Below are 16,506 nucleotides of genomic sequence, written 5' to 3'. Positions count from 1 at the left end.
GATTTCTAGATATGCTGGAAGGTGAGGGAGTTCCTTCTTAAAGCTCATTTTCTGTAGGGAACATAAAGCATTGGATGAGAGCGGAGGGAGGGAGGATTGGTGGCCAGAGATTTCAGGAGACTGAGAAGGTATGAAACACTCTTTACGGAGAAATGTGGTATAATGAGTAGAAAGTGTTGGGTGCCTATCTGAGGTAGGTAACCACATTAGGGTGCTACCAATCTTTGTGACCGGTTGAATTGTTCGGGGGTTGGCATTAGGTCCATTTATAGCTGGGGTTGCAACAGCCAGGTGCAACAGAAGGTGAGGAGAAAAGACAATTTTTCTTAGGTACGAATTTGAACAGTAGACTATGGGATCAGGGCTCAATGGCAGGAGGAAGAAAGACAAAAGGAGATAGATGGTTGAAACTGCAGAAGATAATGGACTGCAAGTCTTAATGACTTGAAAAACTATTGTTCTCATTAGTGGGTGAACTGGAAGTAAGCGTTTTAATTGAATGGTGGAATGTCTGAATGAGTGGCTCAGAGGCAGTGGAAGATGTCTCATTCCAGGAAATAACTGTGGATGCGGTAGCTGACATGAAGCTGAGGTATTAGGAGGGAACGTCTCTGATAGAAAAGAGAAGCCTGCACAGGGTATGTAGTAAAAGAATTTTGTCTTTAAAGATAAGCAGGAGTGTAGTAGAAAAGAGAATGAGGAGGTAGAAAAGAGGAGACAGATAAAATTCATGGCATTTAGGGAATGGAACCCCTAGTCAGGGGTTAGGGTGCATGGATAGAAGTTTTTCGAGAAACTGGAAAGGTAGGGCGAAAATAAATTCTGAAGGAACCAGTATGGAAATTGAAGTAGTGTGAACTTTATTTTACAGTCCAAGTCGTCAATCACGTCACTAGACACTGGTGTGTGAAAAGATTTAAAAAATATACATTTGCGGGCACCTGGGTTGCTCAGTCGGTTAAGCATCCGACTTTGGCTCAGGTCATGATCTCACAGTTTGTGGGTTCGAGCCCCGCATCGGGCTCTGTGCTGACAGCTCAGAGCCTGGAGCCTGCTTTGGATTCTGTGTCTCCCTCTCTCTCTGCCCCTCTCCCGCTCAGTCTCTCTCTGTCTTTCAAAAATAAATTAAAATTTTAATTAAAAAATTTTTTTAATATTAAAAAAATTTTTAATATACATTTTTATTTATTTTCTTTAAATAAATAAATGACTTCTGATTAGGTGGAAATGAGGTTTTTACAATATCTGAAAAATCCTTACCCATTTTTGTCCCTGAATACTCTCTCTCTCTCCTACTCACCTTGCTCTCTCCCTCTAGCATTTTTATATGGACCTCTATGTATATGATAGGGAGAACATTGAATCTATTTCAATCAATTGACTCAATGATAGGGAGAACACTTAATCAATTTTAAGTCATTACAATTTAAGTTATTTGCAAGCTTTAGTACTTTGGGTATATACTAAATTTTGAAGATCATTATCCACTATCTCATTCTAGATCTCTGTTATTATAAAGATGAATTAATTCTCTTGGCACCTTTGAGTACATATCCAGATTTAGTGTCAAACATACAGATATTTCTCAAGTACTTTTTACCTAATCCTAAACTTTTTTTTTTTTTTTTAAGTTTTAGGACTTAATTACTTTCTTGTTCAAGTTCTGGTATGAAATATAAATAATGATACATTGCCATTAAAATGTATAAGTACACTGCAACTAAGACTAACACACTCCCCTAGGACAGAGTTATTTTTAAAGGTTCTGTATTTATGGGGACCACTTACCTATGATGAGCCTGTGAAGAGCACCCTTATCTCCATTAATGGCAGCAGCATGAACTTGGGATGCTAATGAGGAGCCAGTAAAGAACAAGTTCTCTGACCTGTTCATAGTCTTCTCCACAACTGGAGCACCCTGAAACAATGATTTAAACCATGAGTATATGCAGGAAACATTTCTGAAAGCTGTCTCATCCGTCCTGAGTGGGTATGTTATAAATATGGCTGAATCGAAATAGTTGACTAAGATTCAAAAAGCCTGCAATCCTGGTCCTAGAATTGCCACAATGTTGGCCAAATAAATGACCCTTTGTACGAGTTGGTCATCTGGAAAATGAGAAGGATGGATGCTTCCAAGACCCTTCTCAGGGGCTACCCGAGGAAAAAAAAAGGGGGGCTCAGTATTTAACCTTAGGCACAGGGCTCAAAAGCCACAGTGACTTTTGTTGTGATTCCACATAATAATAAACATCAGATTTGATACTGGGATTAAAGGTGATGATCAACCACAAAATGGGTATGATGTGAATTTATTGTCAGGTCAGAATCAACTAGATCTAAGTGCTAAATTAGAAAGCACTTAGTTCTTTCTCTCATGCTGCCGAAAGGGACAATTTTGATTTGTCCTTGCCTTCTAGCCATCAAGGAAATATACCTAGCTTGAGATCTCAACCTCAGGATTTTACTTGGAAAAACCACATCATTAGGATCAACCATATTTCATTTAGAAAAATTTTGTTCTGGCTGGTAACCCGATATGTTTTGCTAGAACCTTCTAGAAACTCAGCTGCATAGAAAAATAGTGAGTTCTCTAGCATAAGACTGTTGAAGCAGAGGCTGGATTATGTCAGAAATGCAGCATGAAGAATTCAAGGACAAAGGGGTAGTTGCATCTATGATTTTAAACTTCCTTCCTAAATGTAAGATGCTATATCCAAGTTTGCCAGTTGAATGCCTGCAAGGACCAGGAAAGTAAATAGTGTAAGACCCAGCGGGAGTCATGGTGATCATGGGAAACTGAAGCATACACGCCTATCTAAAGAAAGCAGCTGCTAATCATCCATTTAATAGCTGCCAAAGGGGCAGACAAACCCTCTTCTGATTTCACCAAAGTGTCACTCCAATCTCTGTGACTCCTAAGGATCTGGGAGTTTTGTAGGAGAAATTTATCACTACTGATGAGCTAGTACTTGCATTGTCATTGACAAGGATTATTGGTTCAAATTCTGCCTCAAAGTGAAAGTGTTTTCTTAATTTTGGTAAAGGTCAGCTCTTCATGTCTTTATTTTGCTGACAATTTGAGTTAACATGCTGGCAGAAAATATGGGCTTTGTGAGACACTTCTGTCATGTCTGTCATGTCAGAAAGACCACTGTCATAGACAGGATTATATTAAAATGACTTGAAAGAAGCTACAAAATGGATGGAGGCGGGAACACAGTAAAAGAGGAATTGCACTTGGGCTCTAGGCCTGATTCTGTTAATAATAAATAGCATCTCCTTAGGCTACTTCAGCTCTCTGATTTCCTGTAAAATACGAACAATGAAAAAGGTAGACTGTTGATCCATTCAATAAGTTGAGTGCTATGTACTAGGCACTGCTCTGAACTCTAATATGTATCATTTTAGATTCTAAGTGATCACTTTTAGGCATATCAGAATCACACACACAGACAAGCCTCTTCATATGCTTTTTGAAAAATACACTGTTTAGATCTCAGTTAAATATATATTTTATATATTTCACCTCGTAATTGTTAGCACTTATCATAGTAACAGGTACATAGCTGGTGTTCAGTCAGTGTTTGTTGAATGAAAAGTCATAGGCTGGGTGCTAAGTCCAGAGGGTGAGCAGGATCAAAGTTTAATTTCTTGGACTAAAGAGGTTATACTCATGAGCGTCTGATCTTTTTTTAATTCCTCATTTCTCTTTTGTCAGACAGGTAGGGAGTGGTATAAGGATAAGAACACAGGACTAGGAGAGAGGAGACCTAACTAAAAGTCTTGGCTTTGCCACCATCTAATAATGTCACCCTGGGAAAAGCATTCTCTAGGGTCCTTTTTTAGTTACACACACACACACACACACACGTTTAGTACTCATGTCTTTTGTAAATAATTTTTATAAATGAACATCAAAACTACTTTGTCAGTTATAATGTACAGGTATCATTAACTAATTATAAAACCAGCCAGTGTAATAAATGCTTCTAATAATATAACTGTACAAGACTAGTGGTGCTGCAGTCACAAGCAAAGACTCATTTTGATCAGGACTAAAGGGTTGGTGTTTTGGCAAGTTCTCAGAGATGGTGACATTTGAGATGGCATTCCAGATAGAGAAGGGGCTGAGGCCATTCCAAGGCAGAGGAAAGCTGGAGTACAGGCAAGGAGTAGGGAGAACCACAAAAAAGCAGAATGCCTCCCAGGTACTTAGTACTGATTGTGTAGCTATCAGGTGGGACACGGGGACCTGGCTTGGTATTTACAGGTGAGGCTGGGGAGCTAACTCGGGCCAGGTTAAGATCCTGAACCGCTCGGCTGACGAAATTCGTAACTGTCCTGTAGGTAGGGATCCATGCATTAGTAGCGATCACAGTTACGCTTTTCAGTTTACAACGTGCTTTCCCATTTTGTCCCGGATCTACTCCTTCTACGAGCCCACAGACAATTAGATATGCGGCATCCACTCATTCAACGGAGGCCCTGATAGGCGGCTCCGACTTTATAATGCAGTAATTAGCGCAGAAAGAAAAGGCAGCAGGCGAGGAGGCTAGTGATGAAAGATCAGGCCAGAGCCGAGGCCAGGAGGGCCTTGAGCTTGAGGTAGGGGCCAAGGCGATGCAGATCGATCGGAGCTTCCCCAGCCAGGCCCCTTCCTACTCACCCTCGCCTCCTCCAGGACTCACGTCCCGGGGGCGGCTCCAGGAGGCACGACCCGCAGTGGGCCGCCCCTCCCGCCAGGACAGTACACTACGGTCGACTGGGACAGACCCCACCGCGCTGAAACTAGCAGAACCCCTCCGAAGGCCGCCCGAGGCGTTCCCTCGCACTGCCCTCTGGGAATTGTAGTTCCCATCCTCTAAAAACAGAGGTTCACCGCCCTCGGCTCTTTGTATCCCACAGGGCCCCGCGCGCGAAGAACTCGGTGGACCTAGGCGGAGAGTCTGATGGGAAAGAAGTTCTGGATGCCCAGTGACGTGCTCGATGAGAGTGGTGCAGGACTACATTTCCCAATATGCTCCGAGGTGGGCAGGACCCGGAAGTGAGGGTGTGCGAGGCCTCTCTGGAAGTTGTCCCGGGTGTTCGCCGCTGGAGCTCCGGGTCCAGAGGACGAGGAGCCGCTGCCGGGACGATCGTCCGCTGCCGCCGGCTCCCGGAGCCCAGCCCTTTCCTAACCCAACCCAACCCTGCCCAGTCCCAGCCGCGGACCCCGACGTTACCATGAATCCTGCCGTCTTCCTATCATTACCCGACCTTAGATGCTCCCTGCTGCTCCTGGTGAGTGAAGGAATGACAGACCCTTCGACAGACGCTCGGGCGGCCTCCCGCCCTAGCTAAGGGGGAACACCGCTGCCCCCACCCTTGCCTTCCTGTCTTTTCCTCTGGTGGCGAAGAGTGCACCTTCCCCCGTTGTCTTCACTCTCCGCATGCGTCTTTACGCTTCCCAGGCCCGGGGTACCCGAGGCCTGAGAAACCACAGTCGGAGGTTGGGTTCTGTAAATTGGAGAGTTAGCGGTGGGGGAAGGATACGTGGGAGGGTCACGGGCGAGGAGCTCTCCCTTCCCCCAGGCTAACGGAGGTTGTTTCAGTCTCGAGGGCTTTTGGACCTGGTGGTAGGTGGAATCGAAGAGGACGGGGTTGGGGGGGAAGACCTACTGTTCCCTCCCGTCCCCTCTTGGGAAGGCCGACAGGTGCTGGGGTCGTGTGAATCTCACACTAAGAGCCCTGAAACGGTGCCCGGGTAGGCAGAGCCCTCTGTTGTGGCTTGATGCGATTGGTTGGGAACCCGGAACTGGAGGCAGATTTGGAGTCTTCCAGGAGAATAAATGTTTGAAGGGTGGAGGCAGTGATTATCTGAAAACCTCAGCTCAAGGCCTCCCTCAGATTTTGTCACACACACCCCCACCCCGAAATTTAAGCAGAAGTCTTTTTCAGTGCTCCTAGTTTGAGAATGACCAGGTTTTCTGCATACATTTGCACTCATTCCTAAACTCTCCCTCACCTGCTTGGCTCCATCCCATCGTGTAAAGGAATCTTTCCCCAGTCCGTCTTTCTCCAAAGTACATCTTGAATGTGCAACCTAAGTAATACAGGCTGCAAGTCAAATAGAGACAGAAGTGAAAGCGGACTCCATATGGCAAAATGACGTGCCTTTCATCGAGCCGTTATTACAATACAATATTTGAAAATACTTTAATTGTAGATTTTTAAAAAGCCGAATTTAAGGTAAACATTAAATCAAAAATCACTTTTTTCTTTTCTTTAGCAACTTAAAAAGCATAATTAAGTGACTCAGAGGCGTATAGCTGGTTCCTGGCAAAACTGGGACCTGAAGCAGGTCTCTTGACTTACAGTGCTTACTCCACCATATCACGTTACATTTTTAATATTTGTATTTGAAGTTCGCTTAATTTCTCTTTCCTCTCCCTGTTTTTTCTTTCTGATTTAAAATTCATATTCAAAAGCCATATATTTGGATCTTTTCAGAGAAAAAGCACTATGAAAATCTAAAGGGGATGTTAAAGTACTTTTGAGAACTAAAAGTTGAATATAAACATGTAATATTAAATGATGAAGTATCTTATTGCCACTTCTTATACAGCAGTGAGTGACTTCTGTATAGAGGACAATATTCTGTATAGAGCTTTTTTTAAAATATGAAATTTATTGTCAAATTTCCATTTGTCCATACAACACCCAGTGCTTATCCCAACAGGTGCCCTCCTCAATGCCCATCAACCACCCCTCATCAACACTCAGTTTATTCTCAGTTTTTAAGAGTCTCTTAGGATTTGGCTCCCTCCTTCTCTAACTTTTTTTTTTCCTTCCCCTCCCCCATGGTCTTCTGTTAAGTTTCTCAGGATCCACATAAGAGTGATAACATATGGTATCTGTCCTTCTTTGTATGACTTATTTCACTTAGCATAACACTCTCCAGTTCCATCCACATTGCTGCAAAAGGCCATATTTCTGTATAGAGCTATTTTTGATAATTTCATTATACACTGTGCTTCTTTTTTTCCTTCTAGAAATACTGGATTAAAGCTCATTGTTACTAGAGATTGCTCTCCTAGATACTAACCTTTTCCCTATTCATAAAATGCCTGAATTATGAGTTGTCTGCTAGAAATTACTCTTAGGCTACTAAAAAAACAAGAAACAAACAAAGACCAAAAAGATACAAGTCTTAAGACATTAGAAAGAAAAGTTGAAATACTGAATAGGAAGATTACATCAGATGCACTTTCCTGGAATGTTATGTTTGGTTGTAGGACTAAGTTTAAGAAGGAGAAAGTATTTATTTTGAAATAATTCCTGCTTTTAATGTAAAATCTCCAAGTCCTATTAAGTATAAAAAGACTTTTTTTTCCCCTAATAATACTAAAGTCTAGTTAACATTTTGTATATTTAAGTAAATGTAGAGAAATAGAAACTTAGAAGACATTTTGGAGAATACCTGGAAAATTAATGTGCTGGAAAATAAAGCCCAAGAAAAGGCTTAATAAAACTAGAATTACAAGTCAAGCTAGATTCAGTTTGAACACAGTGTTTACCAAATAGTTTTAATAATCACATACTAGTTAGCAAATATTTATAAAACATCTGTTTAATCACTGCTTGAGTTACTTATCTAATTGGTAGTTCTAGTCTAGTCATGGAACCTGCTTACTCAGCATCCCACCTGTCTAAAAATATGTCCTTTATCTTCCCCAGTGTACTTTCTTCCTCTTCCCTCCAACTTCCCCTCTCAGACTTCAAGTTATTCCCTCCCACATACAGTCATTGAATATCCAAGTTCTCACCTAGCTGAGGTCATCATTTTTCCCTCAAATAGCCTGCCCTAAAAAGCTGTATGTTCCCTTACTACAATATTTTTTTTTTTTTTAAGGAAACTATGTACTTCAGCCCTAAAGAACTAGATCTATTCAGATTTAGTGGTGTTCATAAGGTAATAGCTGAAACATATAAATCTAAGCTTAAAAAAAATTTTTTTTAATATTTATTTTTGAGACACACACACACACACACACACACACACACACACACACACACACACACACACACACACACACAGTGTGAGTGGGGGAGGGGCAGAGAGAGAGGGAGACACAGAATCCGAAGCAGGCTCCAGGCTCTGACCTGTCAGCACAGAGCCCAGTGCCCTGAAATCATGTCCTGGGCCGAAGTCGGATGCTCAACCGACTGAGCCACCCAGGTGACCCTTATAATCCTAAACTTCTGTAGAAAAATATTTTTCTTTTCCCTGATCTCAAAAACATTTTGGAACATCATCACTGTATGCCTAAAAAGCCTTTCTTGGATGGGTAACTTAAAACATAAGCTCAGTGTGATAACTTTTTTCCTGGGCTTTCAGACGTATTTTGCATTTGTATTTATATATTATATATACAACTTTTTAAACATGTATGTGTATATTTAAAATCGAGGTCTTAGAGAATGAATTCTCCCCCCCCCCCAGAGTTGCTTTAGGAAATCTCCCCATTGCCTTTAAATTATTTTTAAACTCCACTGAATTTGCAGTATGCCTTAGACAAAGTGAGGTATTCTAGATGCACCGATTTGGGACAAATCAGAAGAGAAATTTGAGTCACCTGGAAAATGCAGTGAGCGCTTCATCCTCCTGATATCTTCTCTATCCCTCACTGTTTATTTTGTTTCTGTTATGGTTTAGATTGATCCAGTTGGTGTGTATTTATAACTTTAGTTCTGAACTGTATGTAATCTGTGCCCCCGTAACTGTTCATCATATTTTGTGGATGATTTGAATGCTGGAGATAGCAATGATTATCTGCTGCAGACCCATGTATATAATATCTGGATTGGGAAATTGCTTCCAGGTGTGTGTGCTTTTAAGGCGCTCTACTTGAATCAGAGAAAAGCACCTGGCCAGATATAGCATGGCATCATGTTTTCACTTTGTTATGTGACAGTCATTACATAGCAGCTCACAGGATATTATTTCATTTGTCATTCTAGTAAAAAAAGTACCTTTTTTCTGCTTATCTTTCTGTCTGGGATGGATGTATTCAGGACTGAAAGTGATTATTTTCCCCTTAATTATTTCTTAGCAGTTGTTCTTGCTGCCTTGGTTGTGTATGAGTTCTGGAAAGGTGAAATAAGAGAAATAAGACTAAATTGGGATGAAGTTGTTTGATTTATTCTAAGTAGCCTCTTCTGTGGTTCAGAGATTTGTAACACTCCAGTGGCTTTATTGAAGATGTTTTCTCGAGTTTCTTGACAATTGTGTTTATAGATCATAAGTTCTTACTAGTTCTAATTGCATCGTGCCTGGCCATGAAGGCTTTTGACATTGTTCCTGGTTTGTTCAATAGGTATAGGGAGCCAGGAAAAAAAAATATTTTTAAGTTTATTGATTTTGAGAGAGAGGCAGAGAGCAAGTCAGGGAGGGACAGAGAGAGGGAGAGAGAGAATCCCAAGTAGACTCTGTGTTGACAGAACCCCCAGTGACCATGAGATCATGACTTGAATCAAAATCAAGAATTGGATGCTTAACTGACTGAGCCATCCAGGCACCCCAAGAAAAATTTGTTTAAGTTAGAAAGCTAAGTAAATCAGAGAGCTAAGTAAACATTTGTTTAATTATAAGTAATAATTTATAATTTATATATAATAAATAATTGTAATTTATAAGTACCTTAAAAATAGGTACAGTAGAATTCAGAGGTGTCATTATTGCCATTAATACCAATAATAAATACAGATTACAGTCTTCAAGAAGAGTACTTTGGGTACTTGTAGTGTCATTCATAACTAGGTGAGTTATTTATTTGGTTGATATTAGTCTTGCTCTAGATTAGTGGTTTACAAAACCTGGTTGCTGGTTAGAATCACCTGGGGCAGTTTTAATAAAATAATGTCTGGCCCTTTACCCCACCAGTTATATCTGTGGGACTCAAACATTGTTTTGTTAAAGAAAAAAATGTCCCTGGTGATTTTTTTCTTTAGTATGTCTTTTTAAAAGATAAGAACTAAACAACGAAACAAAACCCAGAATAGCATTATCAATCTGGAAAAATAAACAGAAATTTCTTTGTATCATAAAATATATAGTCAATGTTCAGATTTTCCTGATTGCTTCAAAAAAAATTTTAAAACAAACTGAAAGCAGGAGCCAAATAAAGTCCATACATGGCAATTGGTTCATGTGTCTCTTAAAAAATTTTTACAAATCTTTATGTTCTCTCTCCTCATTTTTATCCTTGTAATTTATTGTTGAGGAAACTGGATCCTTTGTCCTGCAGAATTTCCCATATTCAGATACTGCTAATATCCTTGTGCGTGGTTTTATGTTTCTCTATTCCTTGTGTTTCCTATAAATTTGTAATTTATGTGGTACCAGCCACCAACTCTGTTTAGTTAAATTCATTTGTTTCATTTAGCTTTCATTTTTTTAGCTTCTAAAAACCTACCTTCTAGTGTATAATTATGTAAAATTTACTACTTCCAAAAACCAAACCTATAAAGCAAACTATATTTGGACAAATCTAGCTTCTATTCCTGTCTGTGTGCTTTTCTCTCTCCTGATATAAGAAACCTTTAAAAATTTTTCAATTTTTAATTGCTTTTTTTTTTTCAACGTTTATTTATTTTTGGGACAGAGAGAGACAGAGCATGAACGGGGGAGGGGCAGAGAGAGAGGGAGACACAGAATCGGAAACAGGCTCCAGGCTCTGAGCCATCAGCCCAGAGCCCGACGCGGGGCTCGAACTCCCGGACCGCGAGATCGTGACCTGGCTGAAGTCGGACGCTTAACCGACTGCGCCACTCAGGCGCCCCTTAATTGCTTTTTTTTTAAGAGTAGGCAGTCTGAGTCTACGTTTGTGTATATGTTTCTCCCTCCCCTTTGATAAATCATAGCATATACTTTACTTTTTTTTCCCTTTTAAACTTAAAAGTGGATGTAAGTGTTGAATCACTAAACTATACACCTGAAACTAATACATACTACACTGTATGTTAACTAACTGGAATTTAAATAATAATAAAAAAAAGTGTATCCTAGAGATCAGGATAGAGATATCCCTTATTTCTTTTTTTTTTTTTAATTTTTTTTTTCAACGTTTATTTATTTTGGGGACAGAGAGAGACAGAGCATGAACGGGGGAGGGGCAGAGAGAGAGGGAGACACAGAATGGGAAACAGGCTCCAGGCTCTGAGCCATCAGCCCAGAGCCCGACGCGGGGCTCGAACTCACGGACCGTGAGATCGTGACCTGGCTGAAGTCGGACGCTTAACCGACTGCGCCACCCAGGCGCCCCTCCCTTATTTCTTTTTAAACTTACTGTTCCACTTGGTAGATGTGCCACATCCACTCTTGTTTCCATTCTTCTGTTGTAACAAATAGTTCTGCAAAGATTAGTTGGAACATACATATTTTTGCTAGTGTATCTTTGGGGTAGACTCCTGTAATTAAGTTGCTAAGGCCCACAGTAGATGTATATGTAACTTTGTAGCTGTTGCTAGATTCTGTGAAATTCCTCTCCACAGGAGTTTTGCCAGTTTGTGGTCTCACCAGCAGTGTAACAGAATTTCCCTGTATCCTTGTCAACAGAGGTATGATGTTGACAGATTGGGTGTTTGTCCGTCTGATAGGTGAGAAATGGTATCTCAATGCATTTCAATTTGATTCTCCTTCAATGTGTGTGACTGAGCTTTTTTTATGGGTAAAGTCCATTTGCATTCAAGTTCTTAACTCATGATTTCCTTAGGTGATTCTATGATGCAGCTAGAATGAGAGGCACTGGAAAGTACTACCCTCTCTGAATTCAGTAATATTTGTGATGGGTTAAAACTTGAAAAGCCTTGGGGAAGATTTCTGATTGCTGCAGTTATTGAAACCTTTTTCTATACTGTAAACCATGATTTTTAATAGCTTTATGATAATTTAGCTTTTAGATGCACTATAATTTACTTCATCTTTTGTGAAGACATTTGGATCTTGGTATTTCCAATTTTTCACAGAAAAATATGTACAAAAGATACATATATGATGTTTACTGCATATCTCCAAATACATCCTCAGGATACTTTTCTAGAATTATATTTCTTGGGTCATATGGCATGTCTGTTCTTTGGCATATCTGATACATTGTACCAAATTGTCCTTTCAGGGAGTTGTTTACTCTTCCTGTAGTAAATCAATGGAAATACAAGATATAGTCTAGGAATAATGGAACGTGGTATTCCTTTGTCTATTCATTTAATGTCTGTTCCAAAGGTAGCAGAGTGCAAAGAATTCTGGACTTCATGTCAGGGCATTTATGTACAAGTTCTGTCTCTTCCATGTACTTAACATCGTAATCTTGGATAAATCACCTAACTAGATTTTTTAGTGTATAAGGTAAGGACATTGGAATCAGTGATTCAAGGATTCTTTAGTCTCTTTTGTTTTTCAGAAAGGAGTTCAACTCCCCTAATTAGTATACTTACAATGTAATTGGATATCTTCTCAAAAAATCTACCTGTTCAACAAGTTGCGGGCCTGTACCTCCTCTCATCCAGTGCAAGGAAAAGCATGCTTTGGTCACAACTTTTCTGATTTTGACCATTGCTGTGCTCCATTTCATTTAACCAAGGAAGTGATTACAAAGTTTGATTTTTCATAGCATTTATTGATATTTAGCCTATCCTTGATTCCATAGAGAGGAACTATCTGTGGCCCAGGCTGCAGGAACTTTATGGCATTGGTATTATTCTTTCCTTGCTTCCTGTCATTTGAATGCCTTTTGCTATCTGCTGTGGAAGAGAAAAATATAACTCAGATGCATATCATGCTTCCAAGAAATTTATAATTCAGTTGGGAAGAGAAGATGTGTATGTAAATAATTAAAATTCCAAAAGGAAAGTGATAGGTGCCTGTGAGGTATTTGTAGAAGTGGTTCATAGATCTCCTACCCAGAAGTGTGGTTGTAAGCCTAGGCATCTACATCAACTGGGAGTTTCTTCCAATGCCCCAACCCCTGGCTGAATCAATCTGCACTTTAACAGTGTACCCAGCTGATTCATATATGACCATTAAAGTCTGAGAAGTACAGCTGTAGATGTTTGAAAAAAAATTACTTCTCAATGGAAGAATCCGAGAAGTCTTCTTGAAAGATAAGTACGGCCTTGAAGAGTGAAATTGATGGGCTGATTTTCAGTCCTGAATACAATGAATAGAAAGGGTTGTGCCTTTGAATAACTTAATAGATCTTTTACATGAATACCTGTGGTGGTGTTTATTTGTTTGTTTTTGTTTTTAAGAAATCTTGCTGTCTTGCTGACATGGCCAGATGTCAGAATTGGCCCTCAAGAAGTTGGCAAACCCTTTGGTCAGTTTCCTTTAAAACAGCTCATTATTACCTTAGCCAAAGTAAAAATCATGGTCTTCAGTGGATTCTCACTGCATTCCAATTACTCCATTCAAGAGGGAGGGAAAATGCCACTTTGGAAAAGTTTCTTCTGTATTGCTGTGATTCTCAGGTCTTGGTTATGTTATTGTAAAGATTGAACTCAAATTCTAACTGCTTTGATTCCCTCAGTGATACTGTGGTCAAGATCTCTATGATTCCTCCAGACCTGTGATTTTCTCATTATGCAAAACCTTGAGCATTACATTTAAATCTAGGTCATCTGAGTTTGTAGACATGAAAATTGCTAATATAACAGAGAAAAGAGATGAAAGAGAAGAAGGGAATCATCTCGGACAAGCATTCTAGTAGTATATTGAGCTAAAGAAAACTGTTGAATGAATAGAGTATGAATACCTTTTCATTTCTTCCTTAAAATTATCATAGTCTAGTAGTGGGAAATTTGGTGATTGGATTTAAGAGGTTTTAGGAAAAGTTCTTTAGGAATCAGAAGAGTTTTTGACCCTGGAAGAAAGGAATTGGATATCTCTCTTATTTCTGTGGTATATTGTACCGTTAGTGTCTTGCTTGCTTCAGTAGGCGAGAAGGGATGTAAGAACCATGAGTGGATCACATGCAGTAATAATGACTGAAGGTATAGTTGTCTAGAGTTTTGCTGTAGATTTAAGTTCATCAAAATTAAGTAAAATATAAATTCCATTCCTCAGCTGTGGTGGTTCTATTTCAAGTGCACAAAAGACAGAAGTGACTAGTGGCTACTCTGTGGAACAGTGCAGATAATTGAATGTTTCCATTGTTGCAGGAAGTGCTATTGGATAGTGCTGTTCAGGTCTTGTTGTTGCTGTCCACCTCAGAAATCAAGATGAATTGAGATAAAGAATGAGGAAAGTGTCTCAAATAGTGTTTCACAGCTTGTGAGCAACATATGTCTTGCCTGGAGAGCGACAATGGTAACCTGGAAAATGTCAGTAATCTTATCAGTGAGCACAGATTTGGCTTTTGGTTGCTTGCTAACAGATTTCAGTTAAACTAAAAAGTAAGAGTTTATGTGTTAGTATTGATTATTTCACTAGTTCGCAGTCGCTTAGGGCAAGTCATTTTTTTTCTTGATGCCTTAGTTTTTCAACTGAATATTGAGTAGGATTGAATAGCCCGTTCTGGGAATCTAATGGGCATTCTGATGGACTCTAACTGTGATTTTGGAATTTGAGGGCTGTGGTAAAATCCCTTTTGAGGGCTACCTTTTAGAAATCCCTTTTGAGGCCTGTAAAAAGTTGGCCTGTTGATGCCTTTTGTTTGTTTCAGGTATCAGAAGGATACCCTTGCCGGGAGCCTAATGTTCTAATTTGATTAAATCCACAAATTAATGTGAATCTCTTTCTGCCTGTTTCAGAATGGCCAGAAATTATATGAACTCATGAAGATGGACTAATATTTAATACTTATATTAAAAGGAGTTAAAATTTGTCAGTCCTTTGGACAAGATACTCTCATGTTTACATGCCTATTTTTGAGCTGTTTTGTTGTATTTGAAGGTTTGGAAAATGTAGAGGGGAAATGCCAACGTTTAAAAAATTAACACCACATTGAAGTCTATCTCTTTGCTTGAAAGAACAGTTTCAAGTGTCAGATAACTTGTGATTTTAGAGTTATCTTGAGAAAAGAAAATTTGGGCATTCTTAGTTCCTTTGACTTTTATTACTATGGTTTTGGCCCAAGTGCAGTAAAATCTTAGCTAGCTGGTGAGAAGCATACACTTTGTAATGATTTCACATCTGAAAGAGCTAGGAAGAAAGAACTACTTTTTTTTTGTAGTCAGCATAATTTTTTATTTTTTTTTAAGTTTATTTATTTATTTTTAGAGGGAAGGAGGGAGGTACAGAGAGAGAGGGACAGAGAGAAGCCCAAGGAGACTCCATGCTGTCAGCAGGGAGCCCAGTCCTGCTTGATCTCATGAGTAGAGAACTGCAAGATCATGACCTGAGCCGAAATCAAGAGTTGGATACTTAACCAACTGAGCCACCCAGGTTCCCTATAGTCAAAATATTTTTTTAGAAAACAGCTATTCAAATGGACTCATTCCTTAAGCTTTCTTGATAGCACCAGTTTTTACTAAGAATGGATACTGATTCTAATAGGAAGTCTCACGATCTCACAATACTCACAAGTAACAAAAGTACCGCAGTGTTGCAAAAATATTTGGTTCTTTTAATTGTCCCTGTGCTCATATCTTCCAGAAATAATTTGAAGAATTTTTCCCTTAATGGTAACTTGAAAGTATATTGGCTAAGGAGAAAGCTTTTAGAAGAATGTTCAGTTTAGGAGTCAGAGACTTGGGCTCAAATCTTGGAGCTGCTGCTTTATCTTGCCTATTAACTTCTAAGGAATAATATGGGTATTATGTCTGACTCATAGGAGCTGTTATTATTTACATGTTTTCTATTATGACTTTATAGAACAAAAAGTAGTAGAAAGTATCACATTCTCTTATTATTAGATCTCACTTTCTAGTATAATACCTTATACAAGTTGTGCTCAATAATTTTGTTAAGCGTATGGAAAAAGGTAGAGCTAGGGTAGTAAGGAAGCTCATGAATGCATTGAGGACTTGTAGTTGGTAAGCTTCATGAAGGTGAGCCTTAACCTAGGTGAGGGAGTTAGTCATTTGGATTTCTTTTTTTTTTTTTTTTTTTAATGCTTTTATTTATTTTTGAGAGAGAGAGAGAGTGAGAGAGAGACAGACAGACAGAGACAGAGTGTGAGCAGGGGATGGGCAGAGAGAGAGGGAGACACAATCCGAAGCAGGCTCCAGGCTCTGAGCTGTCAACACAGAGCCTAACGTGGGGCTTGAACTCGTGAACTGCAAGATCATGACCTGAGCTGAAGTCAGCTGCTTAACCGACTGAGGTACCCAGGTGCCCCAGTCATTTGGATTTCTTGAGGAAGAAAGCAGGGGTAGAGTCCCAAATGTGGGAGTGTCCCAAGCATATCCAAGGACCAGCCAGGAGGACGGCGTGGTGGTCATACTATGCATAAGATATGATATGTTAGAAGATGAAGTCATGTAGCTAAAACACATTTTGCAAAGTTGTGCTTACTCTTACTGTGT

At 39.6% G+C, this 16,506-nt stretch overlaps 2 protein-coding genes across 2 annotated transcripts in view; one reads left to right on the top strand and one right to left on the bottom strand.

Annotated features, from left to right (window-relative positions):
- Positions 1-4,770, bottom strand: part of INVS (inversin) — a 157,123-nt gene extending 152,353 nt beyond the window's left edge. Inside the window, exons 1-2 of the mRNA XM_047067004.1 lie at positions 4,670-4,770; positions 1,789-1,918 (exon numbers count right to left, since the gene is read on the bottom strand). Coding sequence (XP_046922960.1) covers positions 1,789-1,894 — 106 coding nt within the window. The 5' untranslated portion in view covers positions 1,895-1,918; positions 4,670-4,770. The remainder of the gene's footprint in view (positions 1-1,788; positions 1,919-4,669) is intronic.
- Positions 4,771-4,974: 204 nt separating this feature from the next.
- The window catches only part of ERP44 (endoplasmic reticulum protein 44), a 95,077-nt gene continuing 83,545 nt past the window's right edge, over positions 4,975-16,506 (top strand). The window contains exon 1 of the mRNA XM_047066993.1: positions 4,975-5,283. Within this exon, the coding sequence (XP_046922949.1) occupies positions 4,990-5,283 (294 nt within the window). The 5' untranslated portion in view covers positions 4,975-4,989. The remainder of the gene's footprint in view (positions 5,284-16,506) is intronic.

This window comes from Lynx rufus, unplaced genomic scaffold, assembly GCF_022079265.1.
Source record: "Lynx rufus isolate CCGP_SWC_20201006 ecotype Redwood Valley unplaced genomic scaffold, mLynRuf1.p SCAF_10, whole genome shotgun sequence".
Classification (NCBI taxonomy): Eukaryota; Metazoa; Chordata; class Mammalia; order Carnivora; family Felidae; genus Lynx; species Lynx rufus.
The sequence above is the reverse complement of the archived record's forward strand: the minus strand, read 5'-3'. Positions and strand labels throughout refer to the sequence as shown.